Source organism: Hordeum vulgare, chromosome 3H (genome assembly GCF_904849725.1).
Source record: "Hordeum vulgare subsp. vulgare chromosome 3H, MorexV3_pseudomolecules_assembly, whole genome shotgun sequence".
In the NCBI taxonomy this organism is placed as follows: domain Eukaryota; kingdom Viridiplantae; phylum Streptophyta; class Magnoliopsida; order Poales; family Poaceae; genus Hordeum; species Hordeum vulgare.
The window spans coordinates 421,802,246-421,819,972 of record NC_058520.1 but is presented as its reverse complement, the minus strand read 5'-3'; the positions used below and the strand labels follow the sequence as shown (position 1 = coordinate 421,819,972).

Here is a 17,727-nt window from a genome sequence, read left to right as displayed (position 1 = left end):
GGGCTATCGAGTTAGGACCTCATCACGTACGGTATACCCCCCGTACGGCTATTAAGTCTCAAGCACTAGTGGATTTCATCAATGACTGGACCGAGTTGCAGATTACAGAAGATAGGCCCGACCACACATATTGGACCATCCATTTTGTTGTATCTAGGCAGTTGGAAGGCTCGGGGGCTGGTGTGGTGTTAACTTTGCCTCAAGGTGAAAAATTCTGCTATGTCCTCCAACTCATGTTTCCATGTACCAACAATGCAGCAGAATATGAAGCTCTGCCCCATGGGCTGCGACTCGCCAAAGAGATGAACCTCACCCGAGTCAGATGTTTGGGCGACTCAGATCTAGTAGCACAGCAGGTTTCTGGCACGTGGGATTCCAGAGATCCCTTGATGGCGGCTTACAGGCGAGTTGTGTCGGACGTGGCGGGTCATTTTCATGGTTATCAAGTGGATCACATCGGTCGGCGACTCAATGAAGCAGCAAACGCTCTTTCACGCCTCGGTTCACAACGTAAGCCGGTTCCCCCCCAATGTCTTTTTGGATGTGTTACATAACCCCTCAGTAAGGCTACCTTCAGAGGAAGATTTGTCGGTGGCAGATCCCGAATCTCAACTTGTGGTGGCTCTCCGTGCTACCCCAGATTGGGCGATGCCCTACATGGCCTATCTCACATGAGGCGAGTTACCCACGGATGAGTTGCTGGCTCGCCAAATCGTTCGTCGATGCAAATCCATGGTCATACATAATGGCGAGTTGCACAGGCGCATCACTTCTGGAGTATTTCAAAGGTGTGTCTCCTATGAGGAAGGGTGTCTTATTCTCAATGAAATTCACGCAGGCGATTATGGTCATCATGCCGAGTCACGCTCCCTGGTTTCCAAAGCGTTTAGGCATGGGTTTTATTGGCTGACGGCTCATGAAGATGCTGAAGATATAGTTTGCCGATGTGATGGTTGCCAAAAATTTGGATGCCAGATGCATGTGCCGGCTCAGGAATTACAGATGATTCCAATTACTTGGCCGTTTGTGGTCTGGGGGCAGGACATGGTTGGTCCTTTCAAAATGTCGTCCAACAAGAAGACTCACCTATTGATGGCGGTTGACAAGTTCACTAAGTGGGTTGAAGAAGAGCCCGTTAGTAGCTATGATGCAGACACGGATATTAAATTCTTAAAAAATTTGATCTTCCGGTTCGGATACCCTCATAGTATCATTACTGACAATGGTACTAATCTATCAAAGGGCGCAATGCAAGAGTTTTGCTAAAGAGAGCATATCCGCTTTGACATTTCTGCATTTGCACACCCCCAGTCTAATGGACACGTAGAAAGGGCGAATCAGGAAATATTGCGAGGAATCAAGCCTCAACTTATGGTACCTCTGGAGCGTAATCCAGGATGTTGGGTTGAATAATTTCCCTCAGTGTTATGGAGTATCAGGACCACCCAAACCGCTCTACGGGTTTTACTCCCTTTTTCCTGGGCTACGGGGCAGAGGCAGTATTGCCAAGTGACATTAGAATGATTCACCGTGAGTCACCGCCTATGTGGAACAGGACAACGAGCTGGCACGACAAGACTTGTTGGATGCTTTGGACGAAGAGCAGGACTTGGCTGCATCGCGGTCGGCAATCTATCAACAGGACTTGCGACGCTATCACGGCCGCCGTGTCAAGAGCCGGACTTTTCAAGAGGGCGACTTAGTGCTCCGGTTGATTCAAGACCACACTGGTATGCATAAGTTATCACCTCCATGGGAAGGACCGTTTGTCATCAGCAAGAATCTTTGGAACGGTTCATACTACTTGGTGGATCTTCGTCCTGATAGGCCAACTACAGATGTTGAGACAACTCGCCCCTGGAATATTGCCCATTTGCGGCCTTACTACACATAGAACCATGGGCTCCTTTTTTTCTGCAAATCTCAGAACTTGTAATCTTTTATTTATAAAGCAATAAAGTCGGCACCCACGAACTTCAGGGTCCTTTGCCGTTTCAGCTTCTTGAGAGCATGAGTCTTTATTGTTCTATGAGTCGTCCAAGCATGGACGCTATCAGTACCAAAGAGCATAAGTCGCCATGCTGCACTTGTTTCAAAACTGGTTATTGGTAAGCCAAAGAGGACCGAAGTTGCCATATTGCACGGTTCAAACATGGGCGCCTTATATGGTTTTGAGAATTAAGCCGGCTTACTTGGGGGCTACTAGTTCCCAAGTCGTTTTGCAGTAAGAGCGTAAACACTTCTGCAATCCTATGTCCGACTTTTCCCTAATCATAGGTCACTTGGGGGCTTCCACTCACTGAGTTCAGCCTGAATACCCTCTTGGCTAGCGAAAAATTACCGCATTACAAATGGTTATACTGGACTATGTGTTGGACGAGTCGCCTTATGGACCCATGTACTCTTAGCGAGTCAATCCGCTTTTTGGACCCTGAACTCACCTTGGTTAAAACATGAAAGGTACCGGCCAGAGCCACGCATGGAAAATAGAGAAACCATTGGTTCACCGAACCTGCTTCACTGAAGCTTGACTCGAACCTGATTAGCCGGTCTAAATAACTTGGGCTGTTGCAAAAGCCTTCTTGGGGTAGCACTAGAGTTTTGCAAACTCGTCCTATCCTGTCGTAGCTCACTGAGGCGACGAAATTTTTACGACTATCTTCATGGCATTGCCGCAAGGTTTCGTAAACCATTTTTTATGACTCACCGCGACTCACTGAGACGGCTCCTTGTTTATAACTCACCATGACCCACTGGGCTGGTTTATCTCTTGCCACAACTCATTAAGTCGGCCTATGGTGTTTTCCCTAGCAAACAGGTTGAAGCAATTTTCTCTTGTCAAAATATGACACTCCCTAAACTATCAAGCATTAGGATTGGTAAAGGTGATTCATGATTCGCAAAAAGGATAACAAATCAGAACTGTCAAGCAAAAGGCATGGATGGAAGATTGTTTCCCTGAAACCTAGCGACTATTACATGGCTCACTTGGCCATACCGGGCGTCATCTCCCGGTCAAGAAGAGATCGAATTGTTTTCGGAGATATGATTACATGTTGGGTAAACTCAAGCCGCCTCCGGGTCACCTTGCCTTGAGCTCTCTCCATCTTCAATTTGTAAGTTGCCCAGTTTCCAGTTGCACTTGGACAAGGCGACGAATTCATCTTCATCGTTCAGAAAGATAGATAGGTCCGCTTCAAAGTCGATAGGATTCTTGCGCCGGTGAGGGGTCAGGCTGGTAATTTTGAACGAATGAGGAGTCACCTTTTAATTATTGTCATCATACGCAACCTGGTATTTGTTCAAGTCCAAACTGGCCGCCAGCTGAGTCGCTGCGGCACGAGACTCTTTCACAACCCGGTGGTAATCGTCTTTAATGAACTCCGACTCGTCATCTTTCAGCTCAGGATAACCAGCAGCTACCTCCTCTAGCTTGAGTTCAGGGGCATAGGCCATGCACCAACTTAGGGTGGTCAGAGCTCCCTTGCGGGCGGCTGGCCTCTTTAGTTCATCTACTTGTGGTGGCAACGTTGACAGGCAACCCAACATATTCTTGATGGATTTGATTGGCTCCTTGTTGCCCATCACTGCCTTCATCGTCATCATGCTCCCTGTATACAGCTGCTCTATAAAGGTGTAAATCGCCTTCAGCTTCAGGATGCAGTCATTTTGGAGATTGGCGGCTTGCGGACCTACAAAGGATAAACCGTGACAATTAGTATTTGCAAACTAAATTGTGTTTTTTCTTTCTGAACAAGGGAATTGCTACTTACCAAAGATGGCTTGGGTCATGTTTGAGACATGCTTTTTTAGCCCGGAGAGCTCCTGTAGGGTAGCTTCTAGCTTTGCCTCGGCTTGTTCCGCCAGTTTCATGATGGCGGCTTGATCAACATTGGTTTCTTCTCAAATTTTTGGTGGTCAGCCTTCATTTTCTCCATATCATCCACGGCCAACCGATATTTCTCATCAGATCGAGTCCGAGCATTCTACTGTTCGGCTAAGTTTTTCTTCAAGTCAGCAAGGGATGACTCGGCCCGGGTCACAGATTCTTGCAAACAAATTTTGGAGAGACAAGTTTCAGAACTATTACAAGCAACATCCCTGACACTTGGGGGCTAATGTATGATTCTTCTTGAAGTCATACAAAATTTAAGACCTGACTCATCTTTCAGAAGATGACCCGGCCCTTGGGGGCTACAGGTTGAAGTTTTATCTAATTCAAGACCCGACTCATATTTCAAAAGATGACCCGGCCCTTGGGGGCTACATGTTGAAGTTTTATCTAATTTAAGACCCGACTCATCTTTCAAAAGATGACCCGACCCTTGGGGGCTACAGGTTGAAGTTTTTGTCTAAATCAAGACCCGACTCATCTTTCAAAAGATGACCCGACCCTTGGGGGCTACAGGTTGAAGTTTTTGTCTAATTCAAGACCCGACTCATCTTTCAAAAGATGACCCGGCCCTTGGGGGCTACAGGTTGAAGTTTTATCTAATTTAAGACTCGGCTCATCTTTCAAAAGATGACCTGACCCTTGGGGGCTATAGGTTGAAGTTTTTCTCTAAATCAAGACCCAACTCATCTTTCAAAAGATGACCCGGCCCTTGGGGGCTAGAGGTTGAAGTTTTTGTCTAATTCAAGACCCGGTTCATCTTTCAAAAGATGACCCGGCCCTTGCGGGCTACAGGTTGATGTTTTTATTTAATTCAAGACCTGGCTCATCTTTCAAAAGATGGCCCGGCCCTTGGGGGCTATGGATAGATATGGGTCTACCTGATATTGCAACAAACATAATTCATCAAGCAAGACTAGGCTTCTGGAAGGCTAATGGGGGGACGTACCTCATGTTTAATTCACATCATGTTGATCAAGCTCTTCTCCATTTCATAACTCGTCTCCAGGCGACTTCCGAAGCCAGAGCAGAGTTGCTCAAATTCAAGCTTCTCGTAATGGGGAAGCTTTAGCTTAGTGATGTCTTGTTTCGCAGAAGGATGGGCCTCTTTTGATGCATGTTTGGATAACACCGCTGTTGCAGGCTTGGAGTAGCCAGTACTGGTAACAACTACAATATCTGGATCTTCAGTCGCGTTGGAAGAGCTCGGCGGGTTGACATTTTCAGTGGTTTCCTTCAGAAGGCCTGGAGAGTCGGTCCGGACGTTAGGAATATCGTCCACAGGATCATCATGAGCCGCCGCTCGGTCTTCATCAAACTCCGGGGTAGAGGTGCTCATACCTAACACCTTAGTTGTCTTAGGAGCAGAAGACAAGTCGTCAGTTTTTATCTTCTTTGCTTGTGCTCTGAGATGAAAAGACATCAAAGTTAGAACAAGTATCATTATTGGGAAGGGAAAAGGTTAATAAAAGAACTTACCCCTGTACACGAATCATTGGTGGAAGAGCCGACATTACTGAGTCGCCAGATGAAGGAGGAGAGACCTGAAGAACAAAAGTTCAAGGAGTGAACGAGTTGTGAATAATATTTTCTACAAGAAGTAGAATGTGTTAACACGAGTATACCTCGCTTCGTCGTTTCCGACCGATTGTGTTTTCGGGTAACCCGGAAACTAAGTCGCCAGAATGGCTTCGGGTTTTACGTTTGGGAGCATACCTCGCCTTCTTCAAAAGGAAATCAGGGTCCAGATAAGCATTTGGGTGAGACATGGGAACCTTTCCACAAATCTGCCTAGCCGGCCTAGGTGAAGAGGAAGTTGAGTTAGAAGAAATAGAAATTACCTCGACCACGTCATCTTGGCTCTCATAGCCATCGTCCTACGCACAAAGGTAACATGATATAAGCATAAGTCGGAACATAATGATGACAAACAAAAGGGTAAATTGTTTACCTCTGATTGTTCTTCGCCGGCTCGGGACTCGCCGACGACGAATGACTCCTTGACGGCGGCTTTGCCTTTGCTCTTCTTTTTCTTCTTTGGTGGCAGCTTAGTTGTTTCCTGGACAGTCACATTTGGCCTTCGAGACCAAAATGTTGATCCTTTCTGGTGAATAGAATCAAATTTCAAACCTGGAACGTTGGCACATGTGTTGAAAAAGGTAACAGGAGGCGACTTAGATTGTTACTCGTGGAGCCGGGTTGGAGAGGTAGAATGGCTTGAGCCCGACCTTGGCACAATTTTCCGCGGACTCGCCGATTAATTTCTTGATTATGTCAACAATGTCTTGTTCGGTGAGTCTTGTATGAAAAAAAAGCATTGGGGATGGTTCTCGCTGCCGTTGTATTCGCACATCAGACCATCCCGACGACTCAAAGGAAGAATTCTCCACTCCACCCAACAACGGAATTGGTCAACCCCGGTGAGCCCATTATTGGTCAAAGACCTTAGCTGGGAGAAGACGGGGATAAATTCTGATTCGTCTTCTTCGGTAAGTTTCTCTGGCAGCTTGAAATCCATGGGTAATCGATCTTCTCTATAACCCGAATGTGGGTTCTCACCGGGAGGAGAAGTGTCACGACAATAAAACCATGACTCGGCCTAGCCTTTGGGATGGCTGGGCAGGACGACAGACGGAAACCCACATTCGCGGCGCCGCTGGATGTTGACCCCCCCCCCCCCCCAAGTTCCAAGTTGAGCCCGCTGGTAAATTCGGTCTGGTGGTTCAGATGGAAGAAGTTCAAAAAAATAGAACTAAGGGCTCTGTCTGCAGATAGGCCTCGCAAAATACTTGGAATTGACAGAGATTACTGATAGAGTTGGGCCCCAAGTCCTGAGGGTGAACATTGAGGAAGTGCACAACATCTCTAAAAAACTTTGACCCGGGGGGCTTGAAGCCTCGCTCAAGGTGATCAACAAAAACAACTACTTCCCCCTCGGCAGGATTGGGAGTAACCTCGCCTGGGGTGGTCCGCCAACCAACAACTTCCTTACGATCAAGATAACCCGCCAAAACATATTTCTAGAGAAAGGCGTCAGTAATCTTGGTTGGTAGCTAATTGCATTTCGAGATGCTGACCATGACTACAAAAAGAAGAAACAAGGCGGCTCATTAAAGACCATAAAACGTGGTAACTCGCCAGTTGGAGATCTACAATATGTCTGTAGGGACGTTATGACTCGTCGTTAGGTGACCAAAGGTCTGGATATGAGGATATTCTAACTCGCCAGTTCAGAGATTTACAACATGTCTACAAAGGCGTTATGACTCGCCATTTAGCAATCAAAGGCGCAACTATGGTAATGTTCTAACTCCCTGTGGAGGAAGAAGGTGAGTGGCGACTCTGAAAGGATTTTTTCCTTAGGGATATTCCCGGGAGAAGGATAAACAAGTTTCTGAAAGCGAGCAATAAAATACGGATCTACGAGTGGATCAAATTAAAAATATAATGCCTGACGAAACTGCAAAGACTACAAACGCAAGAATGCGACAAGGATGTCGCATGAATCTATGAAGTAAAAACATCAAAATGGCCGGGAGATGCGGTGATGCTACCGTTCTTTACTACTGCGGAGGATCTACCGGAAGTATGATTGATGGATCTAAAATAGAAGGGAGATCTTCATTGCATTCCGAGGCTAACCTAGACAAACATGGGGGGCGAGGTCTAACCCTAATGAAGGAAAGGTGCTTACCTAAGAAAGAAGGACGGTTCCAGGAGGCGGATGCGGAAGATCTGCGGCGGATACTGCACCTTCGCTTGGCCTGAAGACGTCCGAACCTCGATGGATGGTGATGGAGCTTCGGGAATGGCGAGCAGGCCGAGGCGCGGATGCGAGGAAGACGAAGCTGATGAGGAAGGCGAAGTGGGGGTAGGTGCCGGCGCCCCACTCCCCCTACGATTATTTAAAGGTTGGGAGCTGGAAACGAAACGGCAGGCGCGGGAATAGAGGCGACAGATTGAAGATTCGCAATGATGGCGCGTCGATTTTCGAGATAACTAGATGACGGTGAGAAAGATCTGTTGGGTGGTTGCATCATTAAGTCCCAAAATTGGAGGGAAAAGGTGATGTCATCAAATACTACTTGGCGGCTCAGACAATTCATGACGGATGGCGGCTTGTCGTTCGTCAAAAGATGGGAGTGATATAAGTCGCCCCAAAATGAGTGTGGAGGTTCATTGGCATGAATAAATTCAAGTCAATCTGGGTCCTAATATTGGGGATATTACGTGCGGTGTAACCCGCCCTAACCGAGCCGGGTCACCAAAGGGGCAACTCATCCTTTGGTAATGCAAGCCTTGGCCCAGGGGCCCAGGAGCCGGATGGTGATTCACGATTGATGCAGAAGCTAAGATGCCAAGGAAGTTTCCGGTCTTTGAAAGCACGGTGACTTAGAGATATGGAAGACCACGATCTGTAGCGTGGCTAGGACTCTTGTAAACCCTAGGGCTTTGACCTGTATATAAAGGCGAGTCCCTGGGGCAGATAGGGAAAGTTAGAAATCATCAAGAGCTAGGTCAGGCGAGTTCCGCCCTCCTTGTAATTGAAACCATCATCAATCTACACAAAGCAGGACGTGGGCTTTTACCTCCACACGAGGGGCCGAACCTGGGTAAATCTGAGTCTCGCTTTCGCTCACCCCCTTTGAGTCGCCACCAAGGTGTGATGGCTCCTTCACTAAGTCCTTTCACGAGGACATCTGTCGTGACAAAACCACGACAATATGAGACAAGTATCACAAGATATGCACGGGAGCAAGCAATTCTACTATATGATATTTCCAATGATGCAACAATATGATATCATATCACTATGGTGCACAAGTTGTCGTGAAGCCCGACAATACTCGGATAGCTAGTCTGAATAGGTATGAAGGTAACCAAAAATATGGTGTGGCTATCAAGATGTAATGGCAAGGAAGGATAAGTGTATGACAGAATATATACCTTTGTCACACTTAACCTTTCACGAAGCCGGGGGTAACCGGCCTTGCTTCCGGTTGAACATGGTCTCAAAGGATAGATGGTCGTCGTCGATGTCGATCATGGTGGTTGATGTAGATGATGGACCGATACAAGTCACCGGTGCTTGATGATTAAGTAACCATCCCTAAGTAACCAAAACACCTAGGAGACTCAAATCACAACACAAGCAACCACAAATGCAATGGTTACCAAAATGGGTTAGGTTGCATAAGTCTTTGGTGGAAATGTGGATGATATGGTGGAGGTCCTAGGCAAACTTGCCAATTTTTTTGAAAAATATGATGATGTCAAATGATGTTGAAAATAATTTTGTGATATGGTGGGTCTCAATAGCTACAAAACGAGCTAAATAACGTCGAAATCGGAGTCTGGATGGATTAGTTTTGGAATAAACAAAATTTAGCCGAAATCAGATTCTTCACGTTACAAACATCCGGAGGAAGTCGGATGCCCAAGGCTCGAACGTACGGGCGGCCCAGAAATCCGAGAAATCGCGTTTCTTAGGGGTTACAGACGTCCGGGAATGGTCGGACGTCTGATGGTTTGGACGGGTCCAGACGTCCAGAAGGTGTCGGTCGTTCGGGGGGTCCGGGTCAGCTAAAGATCCCGATTTGGGACGCAATTTTTGGCGGAAATTCAAGATTTGGGCTCAAAATTGATGGGGAAAAAGAAAAATTAGGGCTAGGGAACGCCAAGGCAAGTAGATCCACTTGCCAAACACTAGATCCAGGGGTCAAAATCAACAAAAACGCACTAGAAACAACAAATCACAAAAAATCTGGTATGGCTATTTTTGTGGGGAATTTTTGAATTGGGACACAAACACACAAAATTAAGGCTAGAAAACAAAGGAGAGGACTCCAAAATCGTGAGAAACGTGGCTCTTGATACCAATATGATACAAGGCAAACCTGTGGGTGTCGATCTTTCACGAATTGGAGGGGGATTCCTCAAGAACACGAAGAACACGGGGATGAACAACGAGAAATCACAAGGGGGAAACACTCAAGAACAAGACCAATCAAACATCTACTAGACTCATCGCACACAAGATCCACAAACAGTGGCAGATCCAGTGGGGGGGCGAGCGGGGGCCAGGCCCCCCCAACGATTGGCCACCCCCCTTAAATTTCAACAGGGGCTATGCTAATTAAATGTACTACTAGATTATGTACTAGATTAGGCAGGCTATCAGCTAAAAATAGATTAGGCAGGCTATGGTAATTTAGTTACGACCATTAGAGTAGTGACCTTAATGTCACATGGCCCAAGCCCAACAGGCGTAATAATTTAAGGCCTAATTGTCCAGATTATCCTGATGGAATACATCCTCGAGTAGGCGAACCCTAGATGACTCGATACCAATATTTCCATCACTACGCCGCCGGCTGCTTATACCGTAGCCTGTTGGTCAGCCAACACTTGGGAGTTGCTGCCCGCATGTCCTTGGTGGCTTGGTTCTCGTTATGTCTCCTCATCATCTAAATTTGGATATTCACCAGCACCAGGATCATCGTTGCCAGGTTCGTCAGTGCAAATCATGGACCATTAATCTGGAGTATATAAAGGTCCGCTGATGGCTGTTGATCTTGGACGAATCTCATCACTGGATCATTTCTCAAGGTATATACATACCATTAATCTGCTCTGATGCGGTAGTGCCTGATGCATTAGTTAGTTGCGTACTAGTATGTGCTTAGTTACATGATAGATGGAGATCTAATTGCCTTTCTTTTACTTTAGATATACTCTGTTATAGATAGAAAATAAAGAAAACTACTATAACATGATATTGCTTTTTCTAAATGCACTTGCTTCATATTTAAACCTTTTTGCCGAAAATTCAGGTCCACTTCATAATTGTATGATCTTGTAGATAATCATAGATCTCAATTAAACCGGTACTTGCAAAGCATGCAATGTGTTGTACTCCCTCCGTCCTAAAATTCTTGTCTTAGATTTGTCTAGATATAAATGTATCTAGTCACATTTTAATATTTAGATACTTTTATTTCTAGACAAACCTAAGACAAGCATTTTGGGACGGAGGGAGTATGATCCCATATATATGTTTTTTTATGATTGGTATCTCTTTCGCCCCCCCCCCCCCCCTATGTTCAAATCCTGGCTTCGCCCCTGTCCACAAAGGTACATGAACAACAAAGGGAAAGTAAGATACATGGTAGAGTTCATCCCAAATCCCATGGGGAGATGGGGCCTTGAATCCACTAGGGGATCTTCCCTGGTTAGGGGCCTTGGCATCCGCTACGTGGTCTTCTCACATGGAAGCATCTCCATGGGAGGAGGTAGTAGATGGAGCTATGCTCAGCAAAAGATGTCGATGCATAAGCTTACCCTAGAAAGGAGGTGGGGGTGGAGTATATATAGTGCTAGCCATGAAGGGGTAACTGGGAGAGAGATACAAGGCCAAAAGCCATGACTATGCACATGGGGTTCCGGACGTCCGGAGGACGTCGGTCGTCCGACGACTTAGGAGAGTCTGGACGTCCGGAGCATCTCGAACGTCCGAGGATTCAACTCGGTTGAAGTGGCGTCGGATTTACAGAGGATGTTGGTCATCCGGAGGTCGGGACTTGTCGGACGTCTGGAGGGCATCGGTTGTCCAGACGGTGTAGAGTGTCGGACATACGGAGGGCGTCGGTCATCCGACATCTGTAGACTTCCAGAGCTCCGTCTTCTTCCATCTCCTCTTGCACGCTTCCCTCGCAGATGGTGTAGTCGTACGCAGGTGGTGGTACTCCTCCTTATCATCTGTGAAGCTGTGACAATACCTATGCGTGCACACGAGAGGAGTGTCAAGTAGTATACCATCCTCGAAGGGGACAAGCTGACACGTGTAAAGGAGAAGATTCACCTTTGTATGTTTGAAGTAAAAGTAGCACGTGTCACTTGGCAAAGGGACTCTTGCCATGCTGATGTTCGTGGGATGCTCTGTATCACAGTGGCTTGTAGTCATTGACAGACTTAGGAGATCTCTTTTTAGTAACTAAAGAGATGAAGGGGGAATGCATGCACTGAAGACTGATATTTCCTTCGTGGAAAGCCTTGTGTGGATCATAAAAATCATTGCAAATGATACTCCAACTTTTTTTTGAAGAACATACCATTGAAACCATCCGGACGGGGAGCTTTATCCATAGGCATTTCCTTAAATGTTTTGTCCATTTGTCCTCAACCTTATGCACAATCTCACTGAGATCAAAACCATATTGATACCCCTACTGGTGCCCATTATGTTCTTGAAACTCAGCAAAAAAAAACAGCCATCTGATCATGATCAGGAATAATACAACCATCCTCAAGCTTCAGAGTAACAACACAGTTGTTTCTATACCTTTATGTGGCCATTGCATGAAAAAACTTGGTGTTCTCCTCATCCACCTTAATGGATCTAATAGTGCATCTCTTCTTCTAGTAAAGAAACTGAAGATGCAGGAGGTGTTCAGTATGTAGTTTAAGAACATTCCTAAAATTAAATTCATGCTTGTATAGGGGCCTCAATTCCTCCAAGCAATCCAAGATGAAAATCACCCTGTTACATATGAAAATGAGTAATTTCATTTTTGAAAGAGTCATACTACTAGGAAAAGGTCTGCTAGTGGCGCACCTATTTTGGCTACTAATGACGCACTACAGGTGCGCCACTAGCATCACGCCATTAGAATTTTTTACTAATGGCCCACCACAGGTGCGCCATTAGTATCTGGTATACTAATGGCGCACCAAGCAGTGCGTCATTAGTATAGTTCATGGTGTGCCATTAGTATCTGGTATACTAATGGCGCACCAGGCAGTGCGTCATTAGTATAGCTCATGGTGCGTCATTAGTATCTGGTATACTAATGACGCATCAGGCAGTGCGCCATTAGTATAGCTCATGGTGCGTCATTAGTATGCCTCCCAGGGGCCATATTTATCCATGTGCTCTGGCTTACTAATGGCACACTAATTGACGATGCGCCACTAGTATGCTTTTTGCAGTGCGCCACTAAAGTGTTGAGTGGTGCGCCACTAGTATGAATATTAGGTATTTTTTCCGATATTTGCACAGATTACAGAACATACTAGATCATGAAAGGCGCGCGTTGCCGCGCCCATTCATTTTAAAAATGGATTGATAGGATATTTGTAAATATACAGAAACAAAACATGTAGATAGATTTGTAAATTTTTTGGTCGGTAGCAGCCAAGGAGTGCAGTACTTGAGCAGTAGGTCCCCAGGAAGAAGGCCTATACACTATCACATTATGAAGAACTATCTGTCAAAGGATCAAAGTAGTGTCCGCCACTCTCTGCAAACAACCATGCCCTGAACGTAAAGCTCCTTTGCAAACTCTAGAGAAGGCGGGCTTGCTCTTCGGTGTCGGCGGCTTGGTGTGTGAAGGAGGCAGTGGCCGCCCCCTCCTCTCCTGTCATGCAAGTCTGGAGAAGGCGGGCTTGCTCTTCGGTGTCGGCGGCGGACAACTTCGTCAAGGCCGTCGTGCTTGTCGTTGTTGTGGAGCAGCTAGTGGCCGTTATCCGCGTGAGCAAGAAAAGTTGCCCTTTGGCGCAGATCCGCTCTTGGGAGGAATTGAACCAGGGGCAGCTGCACAGAGAGGAGAATAAAATAAATCTTAAGAGCAATGTAATTCAACAAACATTATTAAGAGCTATAAATCTCAATCAAGCAGGAGCCTTCAACTCTAGAAGATGAGCGATTAAACTCGCACGTACTTTTAAAGAAATATAAAGAAGAGAATGGCTTGAAGATAAAAGTAATTGAGGCATTAATATATGGCACTGCAATCTTTTCTTCATCGGGGCACTGCTTGCTCGAGCCAGATTGCAAAAACAAAGCTACTCAACATGACAACAGTACACCCAGTTTTTAAAAGTTTTCAGTTTGGCAAGTGGCAACAACGAGAGCAGACAGCAAAACAAGTTACTACTCTAGTTATTAACAAGCACGTCTATCAGGATATAGAAGCAACGTTGCTGGCCAAAATGCAAAGCACGAGAGAGGTAACAGGATAAATAAATACCATGGATGATGAGAAGTCTATCAGGGCACGATTCTACAGAACCTGACTAACCTTAAGTTGCATTTGCACAATTCGAAGGAACTTCTTGATCAGACACAACGACGAAACTGAAACTAACTTAGCCCAGCAACCAGCTCTCCGAAAACTGCTTGATGAGACACAATTCTACTCCCTCCGTTTTTAAATATAAGATATTTTAGAAATTCAATTATAAACTACGTACGGATATATATAGACATATTTTGGAATGTAGATTCCCGCCTCATTTTACTCCGTATGTAGTTCATAGTAAAATCTGTAAAAGGTCTTATATTTAGAAACGGAGGGAGTAGGAAACAAACTACCTAGTAACTTGGAGAAAAATAGCAGAACAACTGATAAAGTCCTGAAACTTAGCCCAGCTACCAACATTTCTGTCATAAACTGGAATTTAACCGAGGTGAGTTCATCAGTCGAAACTGAAAAGGCGGGACTATCAAAGAGTTTCTGTAAAGCTGATCTTGTATCTATATGACAATCGTCCTACATCATCCACGGTGTAAAAACACAACATGCAGTTAATCAATCATGCACAGAATGGTGAGCAGAACAAACAATCTGCAGATCAAACCCTTCACAGTATCATCTAGTTTACTACACCTTAACGACCAGAAAACAAAATGATCACCCTAAGTTCACGAGTCCAAACCGAAAGGGGAATACCAAAGACTTCCAGTTAGCAATTTAGCATGATCCTATATGACAATTGCGCTGCATAATCCATGTTTCGGAACACATAATTTGCAGATGGTATGGTAAGGATGACCCGAAAAAAAACTGAAGTACACAAAAAATCTGCAGATTAAACAATCACAAGATCATCTGCAAACTCAACTTGGTAGGAGTATATCATAACAGAAGAACAACGAAATTATCACTGCAGTGAGTTTGTGGCATCCGGTCCTGTGCCTCATCATCAAACAAACAAGCTTTTCAAACAGAATCCTAACAACTGAACAGCATTCCTTATATGATTCAGAGTAAAAATTGGAATTGAATTGGGCCATCTAAAGAGTAACTGATCCATGCAAGAACAAAATTAGCACAAGCAGCAACAAAAGTTTAGAAACAGTTGCAACAGATCAGCAATGAGATGATCCATCATAATCGCACCAAAATTAACTCAAGTCGTAGTGGATAAGCTAGGCAAGAAGAAAATTCATTAAGGAATAGAGCAACGAGAAGATCATCCAAATTCGCACCAAAATTCATTCAAGTCTTACTAGATAAGCTAGGCAACAACCATTTGGTGCCACAAAATGTGATCAGCAGTAGTAGAACGCAGTACAGTTATACAAACAAACCCTTGTCCAACTCAGCTATGGAGGTCACCGGGGAAGAGAGAGGAGGGGCTGGTGGTGTGGAATTTGGCTAGTGTACAGTTATACAAATAAATGTGATGTGCACATTTTATTGAATATGTGATTTGGGCCAAAGCAAGTGACATATTTTTCTGAGAATGGGAGAGGCCAAAGCAAGTGAGTACTGCTTTAGTTTTATTGGCGGTTCAACATTCCTATTTGTGAGCATTAATTATATTAGTCTACTCCATTTTCTGTTAACAATGGTGGATACATGCTATGTTGCCGGTCGTGCATTACTTTTGTAGTAACAACTGTCATGAACATGGGGGTGCTTTAGACGATGTGCATGGCAGCAGCCCGGGGAATAGAGGAGTGGAGATGGCTCACCATGGGGGTGCTTTAGACGATGCAGTGCATTGCCGTCATGCCGTGGAAGGAGCAGGGAGACGTCGCCTCATTGAAGAGGGCGGGAGAGCATAGGCGATGGCTGAGTAATGAAAGGTATTATGAGCATGAGAACAGGTTTGAAGAACATAACTCTGAATGTATTTTGAAAGTGCTAAGCCAAACAATCAGAAGCAGCTAACAAGTCGGTACTTTGTGAAATTTCTGACGAACTCGGAATAAAAGTATATGTCCAGAACTACCCATCCTTTGCTTTCTTTGAGGCTACAGTCCAGTTGTACACTTGAACCCCACATTTAAACTACCAGTATATGATGAACAGAACGAATGTCACATGCGTCAAAGATAGATCTGTCTTCAATAGCATGCAGGTTCCTAGTAACTATCTTAGTTGATCTTAACTTAGAGGGAGAAAAAATTGAAGGACTCTATATATCATCAGTTCTTTTATAAATGAGCAGGTATATAAGCAAATGAAAACATGCAGAGCAGAGTATAGTTTAACCTGTAAAATGAGCAGTTATATAACCATCCATTCTTTTGCCTTGTCGAATAATGCTGCCACAGGAAAAAAATATAAGATTATTGACAACAAATGAACAAATGCACATTTACAATATTACATGGAAAATAAAGTAAACATCATAAGGGCATGTAAAGAAATTACAGGGCACAAAGGTTAAATGTCACAAGGCGATTCGAGCGAGACAGAACCAACCAAAGCGACACCGTGTCGAGCCTCAGCTCAGCTGCACACACAATTTCTTTAATTCTCGGCAGTTGGATGTACAAAAACAAATGTAAGACTGAGCTCAATACACACATGCTATTTTGGACATGCATCTATGCAGCCTTCAGTCCACTGGCCGACAAGGTTGGCATCTTGCCACAAACAGTGCATCAATACTATCAAATCCATCGTCTATCACTGTGTAATAACCTGATGGATGTGGAATCATCATGAGCGGTTAACTTAGGAAAGGGGAGGGGATATACCGTGTCGAGGGAATCTGCGCCGAGGTCGGTGAACTTTGTGTCCCCGTTGACGAGGGTGTCTTGGGCGACGGCCAGCTGCTTCTTGACGATCCCGCACACCTTGTCGATGGTGTCCTGCTTGGCCTGTACGTCAAAGGACGGATTTGCAAATTCAGAGCACATCTTGAGTGACACATCGCCACCATCGTCGTCAGACAAACAAATACTTGTTGAGAGCATTGAGCATGAATTTTGCTGGGAGATGCTCGTTGGAGCATTGAGCGTGAAGATTGAAGAAGACGGTGTAGAATGGAGGAATGTGTGTGCGTGTACCGAGCAGGCCAGGTTGAGGAGGCGCTTGGGCGGAGCCGACCGGATCGAGATCAACGGGAAGCTCTGCCTCGAGAAGCACGCCGCGCATCGCCGCCGGCTGCTACTGCTGCTTACCTGGACCCGATGCGCGGGGAAGACGGCCGATCCGGACATGGCGACGAAGGGGGCGGACATGGCGGGGGAATGAGGCACGATGGAGGTGGGTGCTGAGGGAGGAATGAGCCGAGCCGGAAGTGCGGAGTGATCTACCCTAGGTCGCCAGCCCCCCTTGGGCCATGGGGACGAGCGGGAGAGGGAGGGAGGGGGGAGGAGAAGGGAAGGAGACTAATCCAGGGGCCGCGCGGGGAGGTACCCGACGCCGTCGAGGAGCGCGTCCGACGAGGCTCGCCGCCGACGAGGCGGCCGCCGCTGGGAGGGAGAGCAGGAGAAGGGGAGGGATACGGGGGAGAGCCAGCTCGACTTGGTCGATACGGGCACAGGGGCCGCGCGGGGACTGACATGGGGATTTTAGCGGGGGTGATAGCAATGGCGCATCCCCAAGGGTGCGTGATTAGTAAAAAATTTTTTATAGCAATGACGCATTCTCAGACGGTGCGTCATTAGTAATTTTTGTTGTTGTTGTTTTCTTTAAGAAAAAAACATTCAATATATTCATGAATTTAAAAAGTGCCCATGAAATTTAAGAATATTCATGAGTTCAAAAAATATTAACAAATTCAATACTTTTTGTGAGTTAGAAATTCAATACCAT

The 17,727-nt window shown here is 45.6% G+C and overlaps 1 protein-coding gene across 2 annotated transcripts; it reads right to left on the bottom strand.

The window, feature by feature from the left end:
• Positions 1-12,961: 12,961 nt before the first annotated feature.
• On the bottom strand, positions 12,962-17,464 carry LOC123444063 (acyl carrier protein 3, chloroplastic-like). 2 transcript variants are annotated; one of them, XM_045120670.1, is made up of 5 exons: positions 16,977-17,461; positions 16,665-16,787; positions 16,174-16,226; positions 15,651-15,750; positions 13,396-13,484 (listed from the first exon to the last, which is right to left on the bottom strand). In XM_045120670.1, the coding sequence occupies exons 1-4, from the start codon at positions 17,148-17,150 to the stop codon at positions 15,663-15,665; spliced, it is 438 nt and encodes a 145-aa protein (XP_044976605.1). In that variant the 5' UTR covers positions 17,151-17,461; the 3' UTR covers positions 13,396-13,484; positions 15,651-15,662. The 2 variants fall into 2 exon arrangements, with proteins under 2 accessions (XP_044976604.1, XP_044976605.1); XM_045120669.1 differs by lacking the exon at positions 15,651-15,750 and having other exon boundaries at positions 12,962-13,484; positions 16,977-17,464.
• Positions 17,465-17,727: the final 263 nt, after the last annotated feature.